A 26,797-nucleotide genomic window follows, 5' to 3' on the forward strand; every position below is an offset into this window, starting at 1 on the left:
GAGCTTGAGGTCCACAATGAACTGAACAAAGCTACACAATTTCATTATTTGTCATTCAGATTATTGATAAAAATGCACTTAGAAATATTCTTCAATAGACCACGTCTATTATATATTACTCTGGTATTCCATTGGTTTGCAACATACATCACAAAAGTAGGTATTTGGAATTGGTAAACTCGAGTATAGAATAATGTGTATAGTATAAACATCTTGCATATGCATTCCATGCATTGGAAGCTGTTCAGGTAAGATATGGCTAATATCTGGAATGGGCAGGCTACCTCATGGCAAAACAAGTAGCTTGCATCTGCTGGAGTTCAGAGAATGACTTGAGGGACTGACTAGCCTGCTTCTCCTCCTCTACTTATTTTAATAATTAGCATACAATGAGACAAATCTACATCATTTCACAAAGTTTTGTTTTATTTCATAATCTTAAATTACTGGACAAACTGGTTTGGTTTACAATAGATCAACTCAACACGCTACTTTTTGTTTAATATATAATGTGCTTTAGGGAGCATGATATTTGGGGGGGGGGCGGGGGGCAGGGGGTGGTGTGAAAGAGGGGAGTCGGAGCACCACACAAGTCCAAGTAGGGAAGAGATCTACCCAAATAGATTGCTCAGAGGGCATGAGAACTGAAGATGGACAAATTAAATTAGAAAGAGAACTATTCCAATAACTAATTAAACTTGGGCTATCAGCTTATATGATTCTTCATATTAAAATAAATCTGTATAAAAGGCAGCAGAGGGTGTATTATGCATCTTTATTAATTTGTTGAAAAGACGTTGCCAAAGGAAGAAGAAACTATTTTCTAGGAACCAAGATCAATGCAAAATTAGTTGGAAAAATAATAGAAGCCAAAAAATTAAAGCCATCATAAATCAGAATTAGAATTTTTATTGTCGTGAACATGTCCCAACATTTTTTTCATTTTGCAACAGCATTACAATGAAATATTGCTATAATTTACATTTTAAAAAATAAATTTGTGCAAGGAAGAGAAAGTGAGACTGTGGTTTATTGTCCAATCAGAAATCTGATGGCAGAGGGGAAGAAGCTATTTTTGAACTATTGGGTGATTGTTTTCAGGCTCCTGAACCTCCCTCCTGATGGTAGCAGTGTGAAGAGAGCATCAATATGAAAGAAGAGACTTTTGCTTAAATTAAATCAAGATGGTGAGGCTTTGCGAGCTACTCACAACAGATCTTTTCTTCCCACACTCTGCAATCGCTTCACTCTCCTATCCTATTTCTCTGACACTTCCAAGATCACTAATATTGTTCTTTTAAATCCTTTTTTTCTTCTGATTGATCTATCACTCCACTGTGTCGTATTCGTGTTGGCGCATTATTTATGGCTTGGCAAGCTGTGTTGCACCCAACGTAAACTTTCTCACTCTACCTCAGTACATGTGACATTAAACTGAAATTTAACTTGAACTAGAGCACACATGTCAAACTCTAGCCCGCGGGCCAAATTTGGCCGGCGATATAATTATATTTGGCCCGCAAGATTATTTCAAAAATTTATTAGAGGTGGCCCTCCCTGCAGCGAGAGCCGATGCTGTTTTTTGGTAATGTCACCCCCACCATCCTCCCCCTTCATTTCACATCCTTCCCCATTGTAACACGAGAAACTGTAACACGTCGATGTCATCAGACGGCAAGCCAGTTGGAAGGCTCCCGCACAACCAGTCACTTCTCCCACCTGTCGAGCGGTGCGGTGGATTGGCGAGCGCCTGTAATTTCCTGTCGGCGCGACGGACGTGGCAGGCTGCGCATGGCTCCCGCTGTACCGCAAAGGCTGATCGGCAGCGCGCTGGGCCTGAGTGGGTGGGTAAGCAGGGGTGGGCAGAGGGTGTAGGTGAGGAGTAATGGGCAGGGGAAGTTATGGTGGTGCGAGGGGCAGTTAGAGGGAGGGATGAGTAGAAGGAGGGGTGGATAGGGAAGAGGTAAAAGGGGAGGGGCAGGGCGAGTAGGGGAGGGGTGATTAGAGGGTGAGAGACGGGTAGAGGGAGGAACAGGTTGAGGGGAGAGGCAGTAGAGGGGCGTGTATAGGATGGGGTGGGTAGAGGCAGAGCGAGTGGAGTGAGGGGTGAGTAGAGGTTGGGTAAAGGACTGGTCAGGTAGAGGGAAGGTGGGTCGAGGGTGAATAGAGGCCTAGAGCCTGAGGAGTGAGCAGGAAATGCTGAGTCCTGATGCAGGCCAAAATGGACACAGCCTGTGAATGCTGACTACATCTCCACAGGGACCAAATATGTTTCCCTCAGGTCAAGCAAAGGGTGAACTTGAGCTACCTACTCCTGACCTGTAAAATTATCCTCCTAAAGTTATATCCTAAAGTTTAACATTACATATGTTGAAAGAAGAGAAAACATGCAGATGTTGTTGAAAATTTTCAATAAATATTTAGTTCAGCCCTCGACTTAGTCCAAGTTTTTAATTTTGGCCCTCCATGAATTTGAGTTTGACACCCCTGAACTAGAGCTTTCTCTTGTATTCAGCAACCAGTACTGATTTTAAAAAATGCTTTGAATATAATTGCACAATTTGAAACAATCCATACAGTAGCACTATAGTCAATCTATATTCTAAAATGTCACACCAGATGCACTGAACTGATGGACAACTATTTTATTTTGAAGGTAAGTGAATATTTAATTTATTCCCAGCCAGAAAATGAAATACATATTTGAGAACTTTTTCCATTGCAGGCAAAATCTTCGCTAGGATTCTACTAAATAGAATAATACCTAGTGTCGCTGAGAATATTCTCCCAGAATCACAGTGCGGCTTTCGCGCAAACAGAGGAACCACTGACATGGTCTTTGCCCTCAGACAGCTCCAAGAAAAGTGCAGAGAACAAAACAAAGGACTCAACATCACCTTGGTTGACCTCACCAAAGCCTTCGACACCGTGAGCAGGAAAGGGCTTTGGCAAATACTAGAGCGCATCGGATGTCCCCCAAAGTTCCTCAACATGATTATCCAACTGCACGAAAACCAACAAGGTCGGGTCAGATACAGCAATGAGCTCTCTGAACCCTTCTCCATTAACAATGGCGTGAAGCAAGGCTGTGTTCTCGCACCAACCCTCTTTTCAATCTTCTTCAGCATGATGCTGAACCAAGCCATGAAAGACCCCAACAATGAAGACGCTGTTTACATCCGGTACCGCACGGATGGCAGTCTCTTCAATCTGAGGCGCCTGCAAGCTCACACCAAGACACAAGAGAAACTTATCGTGAACTACTCTTTGCAGATGATGCCGCTTTAGTTGCCCATTCAGAGCCAGCTCTTCAGCGCTTGACGTCCTGCTTTGCGGAAACTGCCAAAATGTTTGGCCTGGAAGTCAGCCTGAAGAAAACTGAGGTCCTCCATCAGCCAGCTCCCCACCATGACTACCAGCCCCCCCACATCTCCATCGGGCACACAAAACTCAAAACGGTCAACCAGTTTACCTATCTCGGCTGCACCATTTCATCAGATGCAAGGATCGACAATGAGATAGACAACAGACTCGCCAAGGCAAATAGCGCCTTTGGAAGACTACACAAAAGAGTCTGGAAAAACAACCAACTGAAAAACCTCACAAAGATAAGCGTATACAGAGCCGTTGTCATACCCACACTCCTGTTCGGCTCCGAATCATGGGTCCTCTACCGGCACCACCTACGGCTCCTAGAACGCTTCCACCAGCGTTGTCTCCGCTCCATCCTCAACATCCATTGGAGCGCTCACACCCCTAACGTCGAGGTACTCGAGATGGCAGAGGTCGACAGCATCGAGTCCACGCTGCTGAAGATCCAGCTGCGCTGGATGGGTCACGTCTCCAGAATGGAGGACCATCGCCTTCCCAAGATCGTATTATATGGCGAGCTCTCCACTGGCCACCGTGACAGAGGTGCACCAAAGAAAAGGTACAAGGACTGCCTAAAGAAATCTCTTGGTGCCTGCCACATTGACCACCGCCAGTGGGCTGATAACGCCTCAAACCGTGCATCTTGGCGCCACACAGTTTGGCGGGCAGCAGCCTCCTTTGAAGAAGACCGCAGAGCCCACCTCACTGACAAAAGGCAAAGGAGGAAAAACCCAACACCCAACCCCAACCAACCAATTTTCCCTTGCAACCGCTGCAATCGTGTCTGCCTGTCCCGCATCGGACTGGTCAGCCACAAACGAGCCTGCAGCTGACGTGGACTTTTTACCCCCTCCATAAATCTTCGTCCGCGAAGCCAAGCCAAAGAAAAATGTTAAGAATTTAGTGTAACATTAAGCTGGTTAATATTTTAAATGCAGAGTTTGATGTAAAAATCAATTTTAAAATTATTTCAGCATTGTATAAAGTTGAACGTTAATCCATTCACAAATAAAAATATCTCCCTTCTGATATTGCAGACAATATCCTGACAATCTCATGCTTTTGTTTATTCCATCGAGACAAAACATTTTTTACAAAAATCAATTACATTTTTAAAATCAAGAGCTCTTCAACTGATTTCACCTGATGGGTAAGCCAAGTGCAGAATAAATAAAAAATATATTTCTCAGCCAAGTCAAAAGAGCAAAATAATTGACAAAGACTTGCATCTATTACAAGCATAAACAGTTGTTGCAGGAAGAAGAAAACTTTGAATTAAGTTCTAAGAATTTGAAATTTTATGCTAAATGTAATTGAAGTGAAGCTTATAGGTAACTACCATCATCCACAACAAAATTCAACTTTCAGACACCTATAATCCTTTATGAAAGTTGATTAAAGGAGTGTTACTGATAGTTCGGCCTTAAGGATTAGGACCATAGAATGTAGAGGAAATGTAAAATGCAATTACTTCACATCTTAGCATATATGCTTTTCTAGAGAACTGACAATTTAAACTTTTCCAAACTAACCATATAAACAGCCCAGTGGATAGGGTCCCCTTTTTAACTACAACAGCCAATGCTACTGCTTTGCAAAGAAACTTAAGTCATATGTCCTTGGATGTTAAAAACAACTATTGGTATTACCTCTAAAAAAACGAACGACATGTGCATTGACCAGAACATTGCTTCTGGCAAATTTTCATTATTACTTATGCCTCAAAGCATTTTCATTTCACATCAACGTAAAACTAACATCTGACATTCATGACCAAAACAAATGAGATACTCAAGTGGACAATGTCTTATACTACTGCAGATTGACAACATTTATTAGAATCACAGGTTTGCCAACCAACCTAACCTTAATTTACATGTTGGAATTGGCCTTTCATCTTGGTGCCCATAACAATTAAACCTTTCTTTCCCTCCACTCACATATCACCTTAAGTAATCCCTTACTAACCACAGAGCACCTATTGCATCCTATGTGGTTAGTAAGGGATTACTTAAGGTGATATACAAATGGGGATAAAAGATCGTGTCCCCACTGAATCAAACTTTCAAACAAGAGCATTCTTAAATTTATTTAAATTTAGATATACTGCACTGCAACAGGTCAATTCAGCCTTACGAGTCCGTGCCGCCCAATTTACACATTAACCCACACACTGGCACATTTTTTTTGAAGTATGGGAGGAAAACGGAGCCCCTGGTGAAAACTCATGCAGACATGGGGAGAATGTACAAACTCTTTACAGACAGCACGGGATTTTAACCCAGGTCCGGTCCCGATTGCTGGTACTATAAAGGCATTGTGCTAACCGCTACACCAACCTTACCACCTTCTTCCCCAGATAGGAAGAGTTAACCTGGCAACCAGGGAGGCAGAAAGAGAAGCCAAAATGAGAACATTACACCATGTACTTCCAAATTGTTAGCTTAATTTTTGATGCCCATCATATATGAAATATTTCTTGCAAAAACACATCCCTGTGTGAATTAGTACAATTATTACAATTGAAGAAAAATTATTTCTTGCTTTCCAACCAGATAATCAAACTATTTATGAGATATCAATAAAACAAAACCCTGCAGAAATTCTGAAATTTCTAGATAGAAAAATGCATTCGTCAGAATGTTAAGGCCAGTCTTTTGAACTGATTTGTCATTTTCTGAGATCTTGGTCATATTCATGTCTCAATTCTTTAACATTTAATAGACTTTAATGGACATAAGGCATCTAAATGTTTTAAATTTTTCAAATAACTTAACAACATTTTGGGCTTCGATAGTTCCAAATTTTCACAACCAGAGATTCCAACAATATCCTCAGATGGTCTGGCTTGCTCTGAAGCACAAAACACATCAAATCCCTTTATCGTCTTAACCATTAAGTTAGATCACCCTTCTATAATCAAGAGAATTAAAAAAACTAATCCATTTAACCTGACAACTTTTATCTGCTATAGTATTCACACAATCCATTACATTCTTGACTAAGTATGGTGCCAGCAGGACCAAATATAGTATTTTGAATGGAATACAACCATTTTTTTGCAAGTTAATGTCCACCTATTCATGACCCCTCTCCAAATTAAACACTAATAATCCATAAGCCATTAAGACCTTTGTGTGTCACATACTAACAAATAAATATTTACTCGAACTTCTGTTCCAAGGCCACACCTATATAAAGCTCAAACTAAACAATCTGCTGGAAGAACATAAGTACAATTCAACCTGAAAAATCTTTTAAAGGTCTCATTGCTTATCTTCAGAAATCAGAACTTTCAACATTAAAATACAAGTCATCAAGTTCCCACTACCCAGACATCATTAACAGGTGACTATCTGACCCCAAGATGCTAATATTTACTGCATCAACAGGCAACATTAATTTTCACTCTTTACTCCTCCATAAAGCAGTGTTTGTTATCTCTTTATTAGGAAAACCATCCTATCTTAAACCAATCATTTTGAGAGATTCAGTGAACCTCCGTTAGCTCAAGCCAAGCAACAAAGGATAAGATAATGTAGGTCATTTACCAAAAGTGCAGTAGTCCTCATTTTTGGAATGAAGTTCTCCTCCACAAACCAACTTTCCCACCCGCCTCCCCTCTGGGTCTTGGTCTGGACTGAGGAAGGGCTTCTGTTTGAGATTTCTGTGTTTCAATTCTGTTAAAACAATAAAATATAAAAACATGTAATTGACGGGACAATATTACCCTCCAAGAGACAAATAAGGTACCTACTTTCCATTACTGTAGATGCATGCATGCATGCAAAGAAAAATTAAAGGAAACTTCCTTTACTGGGAAAGTTATCAAGCTCAGAATTTTACTACCACAATGAGCCACAAATAATGGTATTGAGGGACAATTGCTTGAAACAAAGATTTAGAGATTCACATGAATGGATGATGCAAATGTTTTTAAAGTTCAATACTGAAAAATCACAGAATATCTCCCTCATCCTGGTTGACAAAAATACAAATCCACAATGAGAAATTTACATCTTCAAAGTGCAATTTACCTTTCCACAAAACTTGATGTCTGCAATCAGGTGTGATATTTTAAGAGCTGCTGCAGTAAGTTTAATTACATGGTCTTTCCTATTTATAACAGTATATCTGCAAAAAATGGTTACTATGAAGCCCACAAGATTAGCTTTGTTAGGGTTTAATGCTTTGTTTAGGGTTTAATGCTTTGTTTAGGGTTTAATGCTTTGTTTAGGGTTTAATGCTTTGTTTAGGGTTTAATGCTTTGTTTAGGGTTTAACACTTTGTTAGGGTTAGGGGTTAACGCTTTGTTAGGGTTAGGGGTTAACGCTTTGTTAGGGTTAGGGTTTAATGCTTTGTTAGGGTTAAACGCTTTGTTAGGGTTAGGGTTTAACGCTTTGTTAGGGTTAGGGTTTAATGCTTTGTTAGGGTTAAACACTTTGTTAGGGTTAGGGGTTAACGCTTTGTTAGGGTTAGGGTTTAACGCTTTGTTTAGGGTTTAACACTTTGTTAGGGTTAGGGGTTAACGCTTTGTTAGGGTTAGGGTTTCATGCTTTGTTAGGGTTAGGGTTTAACGCTTTGTTAGGGTTAGGGTTTGATGCTTTGTTTGGGTTAGGGTTTCATGCTTTGTTTGGGTTAGGTTTTCATGCTTTGGGTTAGGGTTTCATGCTTTGTTTGGGTTAGGGTTTCATGCTTTGCTTGGGTTAGGGTTTCATGCTTTGTTTGGGTTAGGGTTTCATGCTTTGTTTGGGTTAGGGTTTCATGCTTTGTTTGGGGTCGGGTTTCATGCTTTGTTTCGGGTTAATACTTTGTTTCAGGTTTAATGCTTTGTTTCCAGCAAATCCCATAAATGTAAATTCATCCACTGTAAAATTTACCATCTCACAGTACAATCGGAGTTTGCGAAATGCTCTTTATATGAATCATTTCAGCCGCACTTATCCCATTCATGTCATAGCCAAATGTTCAGTAACTATCCTTCAAGCTCTGACTCCATTCTCTTGTTCACCACCCTTTTCTTTCCAGCACTTGCTTTCAGGCAATGAGAATGCACCTTTTGCAATATTCGACTTAATCCCGACATCTCTACATTCTATCCCAATTCCTCTTCTTAAATTTAAAATTTATTTGGCAATTGTTGAGCTACACAACACAAAAAAATTACATTATCTTAACCACCTCCACTTCTGTTAACCACAGAATCAGTGCTTTGCAGTTTAACACATTTTTTTCATGCCTCTTTAGTACCCTAAGGCCCTTCCTTGGTTGAAAATATTAAGTAAGTTGAAGTGGTTATGAATCTGGGATAACAAAATTACTGAGTTTTACTTGGTTGAAGCAACAAGCTTGCAGCATACATCTACCTAACTGAAACCAGAAAAGGTTTGAGATTTAATGAAAATCTTCCTTGAACCTTTGGCAAAATGTATTTTTTGCTCTTTAAAACCTAATTGAAATAGAATCTTTTCTCTTTCAAAAAGTTTTATGATCTCAAAATTCCTACGGAAGTTATTAGCCTAAATGAAATCTCCAGTAAAAGAATATTGAGAAAATAAATTAACATATTTGTGCTAACCTTTAATTTAATGTTAAACTATTTTTCTCATATACAAAAATGTCTTAGTAAATTATAGAGTTAAAATACTATATCTGTATTCTTAGTAAAGCCACTCTCAGGTGGCCACAATACCCAACTGTAAAGCACCCTATTGTACTCCTATCCAGCTGTTGGGTGGCTACTTGAAAGTGGAGAACCTGGCCAGGAGGTTTACCTACTCAACCCTTCTCCTGTAGGTATAATATCCTGCGTTTGCTCTGTGGCCCCTCTCCCCACTTCAGACCTTTCAGATGGCAGGACACCTCCTTCAATGCTGCCACCTGAACATCTCTTCACAGACACTTGTAGCCTACTCCAGAGCCGTATTCTCCAGGCGATTCCACCTGAAAGCAGCTTAAGTTAGCTGTGGGTTGGTAGAGGGTCACACACAGGTCACAGCACATTTATAGAAAACCATTGATTGCTGAGAACAATGTTCATTCTCTGAGTCAGAGCTAATGGATTTTAAGTGGGTCTTAATCATTCAAGAACTGCTAAAGGAAGCTATTTGTTTTTAATCACTTAAGCATCTTGAACATAGATGAGGTCAGAGGTTGTTATGGATATGGAATGGTTTTGAAAAAACGGAATTTTGGTAGAAATAAAACTGATGGTCATGTGGTTTCCATGAACTGGGACTCACCTCAGGGATGTAAAGATCACATGATTTGGAGAAATATATAAACAAATTCAGACATTTTAAGTTCAGTTTTAGAAGAGTTCAGCTTGGAGCTTAAAGAAGTCAAAACCCTGTGACACACAGGGGTTGAAACCTTGTGAAAGACAGGGTTGAGTTACAGCAGCCAGAAATTGTGCTGTTTGTGTTGTGCTACTCCTGGAAGAAGGGGAACACAGAATCAGTGGCTTGTGAAATAAGGAAGACCATTTTGCTGTTTCTTTGGAAAAGAGGACAGATTTCTACTGGGTCTATTTTTGTATGGCCACTTCGTTTAACCCATGTCTGGTTTGTGACTTCATCATGGAAGAAGAGAACCACATTTGTTTAACCCTTGTCTGGGTTTGTGAATTCATTGTGGAAAAAAATAACCACATTGTGAGTAAATGGGCCTCAAGATATAATGCTTAAAGGTGTTTTATAATTATTTCTGAACTGATAATTCAATGATGCTGAACTTTAAAAGATTAACTTTTCAGAATGGGACTTTAATTATACACACACACACACATTTACATTTGCACATAGTGGGGTTAAATTTAGAGTTAAGTAAGTTTAGAAATAAGTAATAAATGTTATGGTTATTAATAGTTTTTTAAAAAACTATTATTTTGAATTTACCATTTTCTGGTGAATTTTCCATTGCTGTTCCTGTGTTAGTGCTAACAAAGTCTGTTTAGTCCCAAAAATAATTAAAAGAGTTGTTAGTTCATAACAAAATCAAGTCAAAAAGTTATCAAATCCATTAACACTTGTTAATCAAATATTTTGAATTTTATGCTAAGTCGTTCGTGATGGTAAACATTTAAATCAACATCGCACACAACCAGCAAGCACAAGAGGAATTGAAAAATTACATTTTAAAGCAATATGTTGCGGTAAACAAGGTTAGACGAACACAAGATAAAATGCTGGATGTACTGAATAAACAAATACTTCACTTATCAATTTTGTATTTCTTCTGACTTCTAAAATATACAGTACCTTCACATATTAGGTTAAAAATCAAGGCAACTTACATCTTTTAAGGAAATATGGCCCACAGATTTAAATCAGTGGCAGAATAATTAAATGATCACCATTGATTTTTTTTTAATGCTCCCACGAATATTAAGCAAGAATTCACTGATTCTGATGCATCTTGCACATTGGCATTGTCAGTGATCTTTAGTCCCTTTCACACTGGCATCTTGTCCTAGTAATTCACGGCCAATATAACAGTATGAAAGCTCCTTAATTGGCTCACAGGCATCAAATCACACCGGGGATGGACTGCCTAGGTCAGTTGCATCAGCCCTGGGATCATCTGACACCTGCGTGCTGATTAGCCCAGTGTGAAAGGGACATGGACTATCCAGGGACAAAGTAGTAATGAAATTTTTGTGTGAGTGCAAGAACGCGAAGGAAACAAAAGATTAAAAAATGTGTAAACTTTGTTGACCTATTTAAACCTTTATAAATTTCTAAATTTCTGTGGGAAAGTTGCAGTGGGGGTGAGAAGGCACGATGGAGATTCTGCTCTCCCAGAATTCCATGCAGCAGAAAAACCCCTCCATGAGTGCTCCGAACATCCAGCCCTTTCTCTGCTGCATGGAATTCTGGGAGGGCAGGTCTTTCATCACTCTTTCCCACGGTCTTTATAAACTGTGCACTATTCTTGCTACCACTTTCCCACAGTCATTTATAAATTTATAAAGGTTTGTATAGGTCAGCACAACAACAGGGACTGAAGGGCTCATACTGTACTGTACATAATGCTGAATTGTTAAAATTAGGCATGACTAATTTTGTTTAAATATAAGATCATAACACATTGACCAGGAATTAGAGTTGGTCTACCATCGCCCAATGCGTCATGAACGCTTTCACACCTGCAACCAGCCATCCCCAGGGTTAGGACCTGTTGAAGGTAGAACAGTCCTAACCCTGAGGATGGCTGCTTGCAGGTGTGAAAGCGTTTAGTGTACCAATTAGGAGTGGTCAAGTGTGAAAAGCCAAACCCCCATTCCTATCCTGGGTCACTGAACAGCTGATTTAGTATGATGCAAGTGCGAAAGGGGCTTGTGAAAGAGGCTATAAGCTGCTTTCACACTTGGGTCCCACTACATTGGCCATTCAGTGTCCTGGGATAGGAATGGGGGTTTGGATGTTTACACTTGACCACTCCTAATTGGGATACTGAATACTTTCACATTTGCAAGTAGCTATCCCCGGCGTAAGCTCTGTTCTGCCTTTGACCGGAAGTGCCAGAATGATGCAAAACGCAAAAGATGGAAGTGACATCATCTCATTCTGTACAATGGTGGACATAAGACAGATCGCTTTGGACGTCCTGAAGATTTTCGAATCTATTACCAGGCAATCAGGTTTTATCAGCCTCCTTATCTGCAAGTTGGTGCAAAGAGTAACTGGTTCAAAAAAACAGTGCCCACCTGATGCTAGGTGGCAGAATTTTAATGACATCTTGCGTATATCCTCTGACATGTTTGAGGAGGAGAGTGTGGCCAAGCTAAGAGTCAGATGTAAGAAACACTTGGTTGTAATGAAGTATTGTGAAATGTTACATAATAGTAGAAGGATGTAGAAGAGGGAGAGATCTCAGAGACCTGTATTCTGGAATAAAATCTTCAAAAAATATGATGACCTGTAACGTAAGAATCTACGAGCGTCTCATGTTAGGTTTGATTTCCTTGCTGGGATACTGGGGCCGCACCTGAGGCTTAAGAACACAAAATTCAGAAGTCCACTGTAGCCCTACATCAGACTTGCAATTGCCTTGTGGTGGTATGCCGTTCTGGGACAGAGTATTGCTCCATCAGTGTTCTTTTTTGGTGTTAGTATCTCCTCTGTATTCATGGTGGTGAAGTGGGTGACTGCCACAGTGGAAAAAAGAACCTCGTGCCACGTTTCATCAAGCTGTCGACTGGGGAGCGTCTTCAGGAGACAATGGAAAAGAAGGGGTGGTTATTCAATGTGTGCCGGTGCCATCAATGGAACATATATTCCAATTAGCGCACCACTGGATGGTCCAACATCCTACTTCAATTGAAAAGGCCAGCACTACATAATTCTTCAAGCTGTGATCGACCATAAGTGCTGATAAGGATGATATTTCCTTCTTCACCTGAAAATGTTAGCATTATGTGTCATCTAGCTTTCACCTTCTGTTTCCATCTGCACAGATGTGCACATGGGTTGGCCCAGGTCACACCAGGAGGGCTCGCGCTCTTCTCAGCTTGCCCATTCACAGAATTGCTGAGAATGCAGGCAGCCACCTATTCCCCAGTGACATAAGTGAATATAACATAAAGCACAATGATGCTTTAATGTGTACACATCAACATCTAAAGTGTTGAACAGACCCTTGCTTTGAATGCATGACACTGGTGAGTTGACACTGCCATTATTCCCTTATGCTCCGAGTCACCCCCACTGATTTTATCAACACAAATGTTGGTGGCGTGGAAAATTCCTGCACATTTGGTTGGGGACCCCACCTACCCATGGAGAAAATGGCTGATGAAGGAGTTCACGCAACATCACATTAAACGCACATTCAACTTCAGCCTGAGCTCTGCAAGAATGGTTGTGGAGAATGCGTTAAGCCGTCTCAAAGGTCGCTGGAGATGGCTGTCGAAACCATTAGATATTGATATTGCCTTTATGTCAGAGGTTGTTGCTGCCTGCTGTGTATAATACATAGTATCTATGAGCTTAACAAGGAGAACTTCCTGGAAGAGTGGAGGGGTGAGGTGTCTGATCTCCCTCCTCCAGAGAGTGTTCCTTACAGAGGTGCAACAGGCCATGGTTCGCAGGCCATACATGAGGCAATTATGACAGTCCTGTGTGGAAATGAATAATAAGAATGAAGATAACAACTGATTCATTTCCATTAAAAGTCAATAAAACATTATTGCTCATCTTGGAACAAAATGTAACTGTAAAATCTAAACTTTATAATAAAACATGTTTAATAACCGTTGGAATGTCATGTGCAACCATTGTGTAAACAGAGACAAAAATTGTCAATAAAAATGGTGCAAAAACTTTCTTCAATAAAACTTTAACATTTAAATAAAACTTTTTTTGGCATCTCTTAACTCTCAAAAGCCTTCAACTTTTGTTCAACATAATACTCAAAATCAAAACAGACTGACTTCAGTGATGAACAAATCATGTGAAACTTTTCATTGGACATTCTCATCCTCTTCCTCCAGCAGATGAATGTGGGAGCTGGGATAATGGCCAATGAGGGAGCGATCAGCTGAACCCTCAACACCAACATGTGACGAGAATGCCCCATTTGACCGGGTGATGTTGGATGGCGTGTAAGTGGCATTCATCGTTAGAGCTGGAAGATGGCATTGGGAGTGGGAGGAATGTGTAGGGCGATAAGAGGAGAAGAATGGAATGGGGAGGGCAGATGGCAGTGTGAGGAGGGTGGGGTATGCAATGGGGCTTGTAGTATCATGGTGGCAGAAGATGGTTTGAATGAGGGGGAGGCTGGTGGGAGGCAGGAGGCCTGCCAATAAAGGAAGGAGACTGAATAGTGGAGGGCCAAGGTTAGGCAAGTCTCATTATCACTGCAGTCTGTGCCTGCATCTCCTGCCTTCTGTCAGTTATCAATCGTGCAAATCCATCATTGTCGGCCTGGCATTCCCGTCTGTTGGTGACATGTTCCTGACTTGCGCTGTTACTGTGCCAACCATTGCTCCTGCATCAGCCCCTACAACATCTCTGCATGCCTCTCCCTTTGGACCCATTCTCTTTCCTGTTCAATCATGTCTATCTCCAACATGAGCCCATGTGTCGCAGCTGTCTCCTCCTGCCTCTTTGTGGGCTTCTTATGTTTCTACCTCCTGGATAGCAGTGAGACACATAAGTGAATTAAATGCCACAACTTGACCATTGATTCAAACTTGAATTGACATTGAAAAAATAAATTAGGGATCTTAACGGCTCCCAGTGTGATTCCTGTGTTTTCGCCTGTTGTTGTATGGTCAACTGGTCAGCTGAGGTAGTGCCAGGGAATGAGGCAGATGAGAGACCATGGATGGTTGATGGATAGGTGACAGATGAGGTACAAGAGGCATCCAATTCCTGCACCTCAACTTCCTCCTCAGTTTGCAAAATGGGTTAAAGGGATTGCACAGCAGCCCGCCTCTTAGCTTGCAGGTTGCCCTGTAAGGGCCAGTGGTGTAGCTTGCCTGCTTGTACCCCAGAGGCCATATGTCAGATTAAAATGCCAGTCCCAACAGTTTGCACCACTCCTCCCATTATGGACCTGGTGAAGCCTCCTCTTTAGTGTCTTTAACATTAATGGTATGTTTTTTTGGTCCCTCTGATACCTCATTGCCCTGAACTTTGATGCAATACCCTCAAAATTGCCCATCTTTAATTGTGCCCGTTAATTCATATCCAGCTCCCTTCTCCAGGCTTATGGTGAGGAGCTGTTGCACCTCCCTGTCCCTCCGAGCTTGCAGAAGACATTTTTAATTTTTGTATGTGACTTTTTTCATTGATTTAAACTCTTTTTAAAGTCACACCAAGTAACATCTGGATTTTTAAAAATCAGTTTTTCAATAGCTCTCCCAATGTGCCTGATATTTAAATATTAATACCGACTTCACAGGAGGAATGGAGGAGTATTTGCGATACCGTAGGTGTCCAGTACACTTCTCCTCAGGGTTTAGCATGCTCACGCAAAAAATACCGCCATTTTAATCCCATAATGCAATTGCTCATGCTACATTTGCAAAATTGCAATGCCAGCATCTCCAGACACCAGGGATTGTACTAGGGGTCAAGGCAATCAATCCCCAGTGTAGATGACATCATCTGAGAAGATTTTCCTTTCACACAAGACACTTTAAAAACCAATTGGCCATTAATTCCTGGGACCATTTGTAAGTGTGAAAGAGGCTAAAGAGTGCAAAAGAGCTGCCCAGACAAGGAAACTAGTCCAAAGATACAGTGCCCTCCGTGCTTGGGACAAAGACATTTTTATCTCTATTTGCCCCAGAAAAAGGATTCCTTTCAAAATGCAATTTAAAAATTGTTGAAAGTTATTTTAGAGGGATTGTCAATTTTTTTCTTTATCTTCATGGTAAAGAAGACCACCTTGCTTTAAATCTGGACAGATTGTTATCAAGTTGATGAGCATTCTGACTGTGATTTGTAAGTTTCAGTACCCTTCATAATGTTTGGGACAAAGACACATTTATTCCTTTGTTTTCCCATGCTCCAGTTTTAAACATGTCATCATAAAATTCACGTGATTAAAGTACACATTCCAGGTTTTATTAAAGGGTATCTGTGTATATTTTGGTTTGACCATGCAGAAATTACAGCTTTTTTCTATAGCACCCTCATTTCGGGGCACCGTAACATTTGGGACATAGCAATGGTACGTATGTTAAAGTAATCATGTTTAGTTCTTTGTTGCTTATCCCTTGCATGCAATGACTGCTTGGCATCCTTGGCTATGACGTGTCCTGGGATAGGAAGCCCTTTGTGCCGTTTCCACTGGGCACTAATTGTTCCACTGGACACTAATTGCTTTTCCACAGAACACAACTCATCCCTGGGGAACAAAGTGTTCTACCTTCAACTGAAAAAGGCTGACTTTCTGCTGCCCCTTTTCCACTGGTTTTATCAGCGCGCTAGCGTCAGCAAACACCGGGGATACGAGTAGGGGTAGAGGTGGCTAATCCCCAGCATGAAAAGACGTCATTTGATGCTAGTTTTCGGACAGTGTTCCTTTTCCACTGGAACCTGCCCCAGTAAATTCCTGGGTCATTGTGCAAGTGGAAAAGGGGCTTGTGATTTGTATCCTGGTGTCTGCAGATGCCAGCATTGCAATTTTGCAAGTGTAGCATTTGCAATTGCATCATGGAATGAAAGTGGCGGTTTTTTTTAAATTAAGCTGGCTTTGGTCGTTTAAACTGAAATGAGCAAGGCCTGCATTTTTCTGGGTCAGTCTGTCTTTACACAGAGAGCCAGCATTGCAGGAGCAAAAGAGGCAGGACATATAAATCTACTGCACTGGCACCTAGTGTGATGTATAATATACGTGCCAGTCATATCCTTCAAAACAAAAATGGCAGTAGATGTTGATGTCCTTATGGTACCAGTCATGTACACGTATATCACTCTTCGAGCACAGGCTAAGTTCCTGTGCATCATACACGACATCATGATGCGCAAATGGACGCAGAATTCGTGCAAGCAATGTATTGGTGTAGTGGGGAAATCGGAAATACATTGAAGAGAAGCAGAGAGATGTTTGATACAGAAAGACACGCAGACCTTAGATGCAGTAGACAGACACATTTCGTTCTTGTGAGTCAATTTGAGCTGCTCTCGGATAGAAAAATGTGGAGGAGACACACCACATGGACCCATGTTCTTGTCCAATGTCCTCAATAATTTTGATGAGTGACAGAGTCATTTTCATACGTCGGGACACTTTTGCCTTTGTATTGCAATTTGCTGAGCCACACCCGAGGCTCAAGACAACAAACTGGCGACAGCCTCTGGAACCTCGGCTTAGACTCACCATTGCTTTATGGTGGTAAGCTACCCCATGTGAATATCAATCCATAAGTTCTATTTGTGGCGTCATCACCACTGTGTGTACATTGGTACACCAAGTTACTGGAGCACTGAAGAGGACCCTATTTAAACATTCTGTTGACTTGTCGAGTGGTACACAACTTCAGGAGACAATGGATGGAGTTCCAGAATGGGGGTATCCATTGATGGCATGCATGTTCCCATCAGAGCCCCTCATGAGGATCCAACCTACTACAATCAGAAAGGCTGGCCTTCCATTGTTCTCCAGGCTATTGTAGACCATAACTACTGGTAAGGATCTTGCCCAAAATTATAATTATTTGTCTTCATCAATTAATATGTTTCATATGTTGATCTAAACACAGACTTTTTCGTTGTTCCAGCTTCACAGATGTGTATGTGGGTTGGCCTGGTCGCACCCATGATTCTCAAGTTTTGGGCAACTCACCCATCTACAGAAAGGTCAAGGATCAAGGCAGGTAACTATTTCCACATGAAATAAGTTTATATACCCTAGTTTGTGAGGACCTCAGTGAATCAGTCCAAAGTGTTTTTTTTGTCACATGTAACCATATAGGATACAATGATAGACAAGTGTTTGATTGTCTAAACTCAATGAATGCCTGACTGAATCTACTTCAAATGAGACTCATGACAAGTCAAAGGGTCAGGTTCAATCCTGTTAATGTAAAACAGCCACTAGAAAATACGAGTGAACTGCTTGTTTGTAATCTCAGGGGTTGCATAAAGTACTTGTACATCTACATTGTTAACAGTTTTGGATTTCTGTGGACAGAGAAGAGTGGAAACCCCTGTGCATCTAATTGGAAACCTAACTTACCCCCTCAGGAAGTGGTTGATGAAGGGGTTCACTAATCACCACCCACTTGATCAACTGCAGCGTAGCTTTAACTTCCATTTGAGTACGGTCAGGATAGTGGGGTAAAATGCTTTCGGTCGTCTCAAAAATTACTGTAGGTGCCTGGCCAAGCGATTTGATATTTGTACTACTTTTGGATCAGACGTTGTTGTCGTCTGTCATGTTCAACACAATGCGTGAAATCAACAAGGATCACTTCTTGCCAGAGTGGAACACTGAGCTACCCGATCTCCCTGAGGACGCTGATCAGGTTGCTTATCAGGGTGCACAAGTACACAGTCACCAGGTTATCCATGAGGCAATTTTGTCCCTTCTGAAAGCAATTTAAGCTAGTAAGTGACAGCTTTTCATCAATGCATATTGCACATGAGAGAATTGTAGTGAATGGGAGACATGTAAATTAAAATAAAGATTTAATTCAACTGTGTATAACTATTTACAACTGTGCAAATAAACAAAACACCAATAACCATCCCTTCCTTTTGAGTGCATTAAGTTTCTCTGCAGTTTAGATTGTCATTTCCAGTAATGCAATGAAAAAAAACATTGTGAAATATTTCAGATACAAGCCCAGGCAATAGGGCAGATGTACAAGATCCCTCAGTCCTTTCAAAAAGTCTTGCTCACTGACGGATACTGTATCCCACCATAAGACACTTAAAAACAAATGATCTGGTCTTTATCACAGACTGCAGCATCTTGCTGGGAGCATCTTGTCAATGGTAGTTATTACAACAGCCGTGACCACTCTTCAAAGTGTCCGCTGTTGGCTATGTAAAATCCTTTCAAGGGTGCTGAGATTGTGCGAAGTTCTAGATTCACAAGTTCTTAATTTTTAACCATGAAAATGTTAACTTTACACAGTTGCTGATGTCAATCCACAGGACCATAGAGCAGCAGAGTAGATCACTGGAGTCTTCCCCCTCCTCAATTCTCATCTATCCACAAGACCCTTGTCCAGAATTCTGAAGGTTCTTTTACATAGTTCTTGGCAAACTGTAATCCAGCCATCCTGTTTCTGTGGCTAACTCATGATTTGCATCTTGCCATACAGCCTCTGTATTCCTGTTCATGAAGTCTTCTGTGGACAGTCACTGGAGTCTTCCCCCTCCTCAATTCTCATCTATCCACAAGACCCTTGTCCAGAATTCTGAAGGTTCTTTTACATGGTTCTTGGCAAACTGTAATCCAGCCATCCTGTTTCTGTGGCTAACTCATGATTTGCATCTTGCCGTACAGCCTCTGTATTCCTGTTCATGAAGTCTTCTGTGGACAGTCACTGGAGTCTTCCCCCTCCTCAATTCTCATCTATCCACAAGACCCTTGTCCAGAATTCTGAAGGTTCTTTTACATAGTTCTTGGCAAACTGTAATCCAGCCATCCTGTTTCTGTGGCTAACTCATGATTTGCATCTTGCCGTACAGCCTCTGTATTCCTGTTCATGAAGTCTTCTGTGGACAGTCGTCATCGACACACCAACAACTGCCTCCTGAAGAGTGTTTCTGATCTGTCAGACAGGCATTTGGGGATTTTTCTTCATTATGATAATTATTCTTCTGTCATCAGCATGACTGAGCTCACTAGTACGTTCTTCATGGTGTTCCAAGCAGTTGATCTTGGTCATCCTAAGGTTTGGGCAATGTCTCTTACTGTTTTATTCTTGATTTTCAGCCTCATAATGGCTTCTTTGACATTCATTAGCACAACGCTGGTTCTCATGTTGAAAAATGGCAACAACAGACTCCAGAGGTGATCAGAAACTCAGGAGCAAGCACATCTCTCTTGTGATGCAATGAAACATAACTCTGTAATCACTGTGCCGCCAAGTGTCCCAAACTATATGGTATCTTGAAACTATTTATAAATTTCTACATGGTCAAACCAAAATGTACACAGATAACTTTTAATAAAATGGAATGTGCACTTTAAAGACATGTGAATTGTTTGATTTCAAATTTAAATCTGCAGAGCACTGGGAAAATAAATGAAAAAAATGCATCTTTGTCCAAAAGATTATGGAGGGCACTGATTATGCTGACAGTCATATCTGGCACCCAATACCCATTTCTGTAGCATGCATTTGGATTCTGCATTGTTACCAGAGCAACAAGAGATCGAGAGGAACTCAACTTTAAACATTCAATGCATATGAGAAAACAGATGGTTGACTAATGAAGTCGTGGCCATTACAGAGATTTGGCTTCAAGGAGGTTAAAATCATCAACTCAGTTTTCTTGTGTTTCACTGTTTCAAATGGGATATGGGGGGTAAAAGTGGTGGTTGAAATTAGTTGCTAATCAGGGAGAGTGTCACAGCTAATGGTGGCCTCAGGTAGAAATCAAAGAAGGTGCAATCATTCTGATTCAAGGGCAGCACTGTTAGTTAGCACTGCCAGTTATTACAAGGGGTTTGAATTCAGTGTTGTCAGTAAGGACCTTTTGTATGTTTACCCCATATCTTTATGGGCTTCCTCCCTGTGGTGTAATTACACCACTTGGTCCATATGAAGCAGTCCAGAGCTACAGTCTAGCCTTCCAGGTTCATCTTGCAGAGAGACAAGACCTCTTAGTGTACATATTAGCTTATTATAGCTGTCTTATACTCGCACTGCTGGTGTGGTTATTGTCAGTACACTCCCATCCTCAAGAAAGGTTAATTTGGGTGGCATGGGCTCGTTACTGTACTGTATCTCCAAAATCTTAAAAGAATTCTTATAGAGCAAAACTATAGGCCTCCCCATAGGTAGGGAGGTGCTGGAACAGATTACAATTACATAAAGTTGCAAAAGTAAAAGGGTTGTCACAGTGGGAATCCATAATTTCCCCAATATGGATTGCAATGGCCTTAGTGCTAAAGGCTTAGATGGGGCAGAATTTTTTAAGCTAGTCGAAGAGAGTTTCTTCAAATGGAATTGAGATCGTCCAACTAAAAAAGGGGTCTGCGCTGGGAAACAAGCAGGGCTAGGTGATCAGGTTTGCAGTGGGAGAGCATTTGGGAATAATGCTCACCATTCCTTAAATTCCAAATTAGTTTAAAGGAGGACAAGCCTGAGGCCTTATAGAAAAAGTATGTAATTGGGAAAGTCAAAAACCTTTTAATTTAGACATCCAGCACAGTAACCGGCCATTTCAGTCCACGAGTCCATTCCACCAAATTAACCTACACTTCCAGAATGGACTCATGGGTTGAAATGGCCTGCTATAATGCTGGATGTCTAAATTAAAAATTAAAAGGTTGGCCACACCTCTATTACATATTTAGACCTGAAGTAAGGAGAATTATGAATTAAGAGCAGCTGTTATCAGGCAGTCACATATGTTGGACCAACATGTTCAATTACAAAGGAAGGGCTGGATCAGCAGAGAACCTAGGATGATGAGGTTATGAATTTAGTCAGAAAGAAAGGGTTATGAAGCTACAATCAGACGAGGGCCTGAAGGATTTTCAGATTTCAGACAACCCTTGAGATTTTTTTTAAAATCTGCAGCTACAGAAGTATCACCACTAATTGATAGTGCAAAAAAAAACTGTACCCAGCAAAAACATGCCAACAAATAATAAATGTAAACAAATTGACAGAATAAAAAGATTTCAAGAAAGAGCTCAAGCAGGGGATCAAGAAGGATCAAAGAGGCCATGTAATGTAATTAAAAAGCAAGATAAAAGAGAATCCAAGGCATTTTACATTTAAAAAAAATGACTAGGGAGAGAATATCACCACTCAGGGAGAAAGGAGGAAATTTATGCTTAGAGTCAGAAGTGGGTGACGTACTAAATGAGTGGTTGCAACAATATTCAAAGAAAAGGCAATATTTTAATTTTGACATAAAGCATGATAACAGGCCCTTTTGGACCATGAGCCCACACAGCTTACAGATATATGCCGCTCAACTTCCCTTCGGCCAATGTCTGACCACATATACATCCGTCATCCATGGTCCTATAAGGTTTTAATAGAGTTCATAAATCCAACTGGAGAACGGGACATAGCGGGTATAACTGGACGCACGCACCAATTGGACGCACACCACACGTGTCTTTTATTTTATCTGTATACAAAGGCCTATGCATGTAGGTACTGCACTTTCTGTCTACCATAGTTCCCAAATGCAGCAAAACCAGGTAAAGTAGTATCTATTAGGAAGTGAAACAAAAGGTTATTAAACAACAAAAGTGGAAAAACAATGAATGCTATTGTTTGTGATTCAGGCATGTCACATTCGACAATCACGACAATCCTCAAAAGCAAAGAAAATATTCTCCACGCTGTTAAAGGATCGGCTGCACTGAAAGCTACAAGGCTAACGAAAATGCAAGAGGGACTTGTATCAGATGCGGAGAAATTGCTAATAATGTGGATTGAGGACCATACTTCAAAAGCAAGTTCCCCTCAGCACGTTGACAATCATTGAGGTACGAAGCTTGTTCCAGATACTCAAAAAGCAGGACCAGACAACGGATATTGTTTAGGGCCAGCTCTCGGTGGTTCAGATGCTTCAAACATTTTTCCCTGCATAATGCGAAAGTGAGTGGTGAGTCTGCGAGGGCTGATGCGAAGGCAGAAGAATTTGTTGAAACCTTAGATAAACTAATTGTAGAGGGATGTTATTTGCCCCAGTCATTTTTATTTTAAAAATGGACAAAGCATCCTTATTCTGGAAGCGAATGCCTGATAGGACTTTCATCCATAAGGAGGCCAAGTCAAGTGACAATGTTGCTGGGTACGTTAAAGCCATTTCTTATTTGACATTGTGAAAACCCCAGGGCTTTCAAGAACATTAACAAACACACCTTTATTACAGGGCCAATAAAAAAAAGTCCTGGATAATGCAAATGCTGTTTTAGGATGCCCTTCTTGATTTCTATGCCAGTGAAATTGAGAAGTACTGCTTGGAAGAAGGCATAGCTTTCAAGATTTTGCAAATTGTAGAAATGGTCCAGGACACTCCCTTTCATTGGTGACCTTCGCCCCAATATCCGACCAAGCACCACCTCTTTAATCCAGCCACTGGACCAAGGGGTTATTGCAGCGTTCAAGGCCTACTACCTGAGGAGCACTGACGATACTGGCAAAACACTGATGCAGTGCGGGAAGGAGAACATTTTCCACTGTGTAAAGAGCTTTCCTTGTGCCTGGGATGATAGGACCAAAGAATGCACAAATGGTATATAATAAAAAAAATACTGAAGCGGTATGTACATGTTTTTAAGGGATTTGAAAACGATAAGATTGCAAGGATTAATAGAACTGTTGTCAACATGGTAAACAACCTGACCCTGGACATAGATGATGAGGACATTAAAGAACTAGAGGAGGTTCCTGAGAAACTAACAAAGAGTTGCTGGAGCAAGAACAAATAGCTGAAGAGGAGGCAAGGGAAAAGGGAACTGCAGAAGGAGAAGAATAGATGCAGAAGAGGTTATTTGTTAAGGGGTTAGCCAAATTTTTGGCAGACCTTAACAGCTTGCTGAAGAATGCTGGGCCCAAACTTTTCACTGATAGAGAGGAATGCTCACAGTGTTTGCTGAATATAAATAAATTTGAAGAAAAAGCAGACTAGGCAAACAACACTTGACATATTCCTGAAGAAGCCAACACCTCCCCAGGAAGAGCCTCAGCAGGTCCTTCAGGCAGTACAGAATGATAGTTCATCAATGGAGGTTACAAACATATACGAGGAGAAATACCTTAAGACAGAGGATGGCAAAGTTACAGAATGTGTTGCCACAGATGGGTATACTTAAAGTGGAGGTTGCTCAGTTCTTGATTAGTAAGGGTGTCAAAAGATTATGAGGAGATTATAGGAAAATGGGGCAGAAAAGTGGCAAAGAAGTGCGAGATGTTGTACTTTGGGTGCCCAAATGCAAAGGGAACATATTCGGTTAATGGTAGGACGAAGTATTGGTGTGTAGAAGAATCTGCGAGTCTAGTTCCAGAGTTCATTAAAAATGGCCACGCAAGTATATTAGGTGGTGAAGAGGGTATAAGGCACGTTTAGCTTCATTGGGTGGAGCATTGACAACAAAAGGAAACCATTTGCACCATACAAAACTTTGGTTTGATACTTGGAATACTGTGTGCAATTCTGGTCAGACCATTATGGGAAGGATGTGGAGACTTTGGAAAGGGTACAGAAAAGGTTTACTAGGATATTGCCTGGATGAGCGAGTACATATTATAGGGCGAGAATGGGCAAACATGGGTTATTTTCACTGGAGCATAGGAAGCTGAAGGGCAACGCGATAGAAATTTAGGAAATCATTACAGGTATACTATCATCATCGGGTGTACTGTCAGAATCTTTTCTCTGGGGTAAAAGCGTCACACACTGAAGGACATGCATTTGAGACCTGGAACAAACTGTCAGAGTTAGTAGTAAAAGCAATAGAAACTTTTTAGGGATTGATTAAAAAAGACCAATATCCCGGTCGGGCCCTCTGCATACCTTCCCCGCATTGAGAACCCGACAACTCCTCGCAAGTTTCCTAGTCGGTCCCTCAACGCACCTTCCTTTAAATATGAACCCTAGTCACTGGCACTGTAACAGCATTGCGCTAAACATCCTGCCATCATAATTAACCCTCCTCCCCCAAGTTTACAGATAAAGCCTTACTAACATACTTAATAATGTATTAATAATGTACTAATAAAGATAAATATTCTTACAAGGCAAAGATAGGGAGGTGCTTTGGGAGTCACCTCAACAGCGAGCACAATGGCCAGCTCATCATTCTGGGTGTCACCATTTTATTCAAACACAACTCTATTGAAACTTTATTCAGCTACTCTGGGTGGGGCACAGCCAGGGCTTGCCTCTGGCTGAATGTTTGCTGCCAAGGGGCTTGGAAGAACATTTACTTTTACAGTTTTCTTTTATTTCCAGTTGATTGAGTGCCAGATAATAGGATTTTACTGAACATACTGATGCGTCCCTCTCAGGACTAAGTGCATCAGGAGGCAAGATGGTGGTCTTGTCTTTCTGCAGAATAACTGTGAGCAGAAATGCCAAAGGCGTTGAAAGAACACTTTTCATTCAGGTGATATCCTATTACCTACTGTTCATTTTCAATGAAGAGACATTGTGCCAAATAGCACAGATCACTTGGGTGGTTCAAAAGTTCAGATTTATTGTCAGAGTACATACGTGATATCACATACAACCCTGAGATTCTTTTCCCTGCAGGCGAGGCAGAATTTCTATCAGAATTGCAAAAACATATACAAGAGATGTAAACAAACTATGTAATAGAGAAAAAAAAAATCAGTAATAACTTGTTCAAAAGTCAACTTGTAAGAGTCCTCAAATTGAGTTTATTGTTTAGGATTCTGATGATGGGGTAGCAACTGTTCCTGAACCTGGTGGCACTAGTCTTTTGGCACTTATAGCTCATTAGCGAGAACAGAGCATGTGGATCCCTTATTATTGCTGCTGCTCTCTGATGGTTGAATTCCATGTAAATTTCCTTGATGGTGAGGAGTTTTGCCTTTAGTGAACTAGGCTGTGTCTACTACCCTTTAACGTGGCTTTCTGCTTTGAGGAACTGGTGCCCACGTAACAGGCTGTAACGCAGCTGGACAGGACACTTTCTACTGGACACTGAAGTTTGCCAGGGTTTTTGATGTCAGACCAAGCCTCTGCAAATCCCTGAGGAAGTAGAGGTGCTGAAGTCCTTTCTTCATGATGACATCAATATGTTGGGTCCAGGAATGGTTCTCCAAGGTCGTAACTCTCAGGAATTTAAATTAGCTCACCTTCACCGGATCCCCCAATGATCCCTGGGTTGTACGTTTAGACAGCATACATTCTCTTATGCTACATATGGTGCAGCGTAAGAATCAATACTGCAAACCGATTCTCTTCACCTCCCCTTTGACTAATGGCTCGCATGTAGAGCCAAAGGATGCACTCAGCTTTGAACTGTCAACTATGTGGCATTGGCCAACTGAGTTCCTCTTTTCTACATTGTTTGGTATATGCATTTTATTTTATGGATCTTCCCTTAGCTGCCAAGACTAAAGTAGAAATGCTGTAAGAATTCAACCGTTCAAACAGCATTATGGCAAGAAATCATTTAACATTTCAGTCAATGACCCTTTGTCAGAACTCAAGGAAGAGTGCAGGCTTTATAGTTTACTGAGCTGGAGAGAGGAGCTTCCAGCATGTTTTTCTCAGTTCAGATTCCAGCATTTGTAATTTTTTTTCCTCTCTCAGTTCTTGCCACAACGTCAGCCTTTGTCACATCAAACTTGAATCGATTTTTTTTGAAGTTAAAGTCCGACACATTTGATTGCCAATCCATTATAATCCACATTCACATAATTCTTTAGACATCTGAAAATTCAGAATCCAGTGTTCTCCTGGAAGGTGGTCAGATTTTCAAATATTTTAACACTTCAAAACAATTAATTTGATCTACCCTTTTCCTGGGCGAATCTTTGCAAGCATAAGAATTGATATCCAGACAAGTTGCAATGTATTAATTTGCATGATTCTTGTGCTACCAGAACATCAATTATTGATCGAATCAATTTAATTTCTAAACCACATTTCTGGACAAAAAAAAGTGATCTCTATTAACCTTCAAGGCATATAATTGGAATCACACATGGATTTAGACTAATTGGAACCTAAAGGTCAACGGAGACTCATGCCTCATTACAATGCATGGATTTAAGAAGTGCTACATGGACCCA

General features: G+C 40.8%; 1 protein-coding gene across 11 annotated transcripts in view; it reads right to left on the reverse strand.

The window, feature by feature from the left end:
• Window positions 1-26,797, reverse strand: part of LOC138759300 (dual specificity mitogen-activated protein kinase kinase 4-like) — a 143,635-nt gene that overhangs the window by 77,734 nt on the left and 39,104 nt on the right. For 7 of the 11 annotated variants that reach the window (XM_069929498.1, XM_069929495.1, XM_069929494.1 and 4 more), the window contains exons 2-3: window positions 10,269-10,319; window positions 6,924-7,052 (exon numbers count right to left, since the gene is read on the reverse strand). The exons of 2 other annotated variants lie outside the window; for them this stretch is intronic. In XM_069929498.1, coding sequence (XP_069785599.1) covers window positions 6,924-7,052; window positions 10,269-10,319 — 180 coding nt within the window. The remainder of the gene's footprint in view (window positions 1-6,923; window positions 7,053-10,268; window positions 10,320-26,797) is intronic. 2 more of the 11 variants (XM_069929497.1, XM_069929500.1) reach the window with 1 other exon arrangement.

Source organism: Narcine bancroftii, chromosome 3, assembly GCF_036971445.1.
Source record: "Narcine bancroftii isolate sNarBan1 chromosome 3, sNarBan1.hap1, whole genome shotgun sequence".
In the NCBI taxonomy this organism is placed as follows: Eukaryota; Metazoa; Chordata; class Chondrichthyes; order Torpediniformes; family Narcinidae; genus Narcine; species Narcine bancroftii.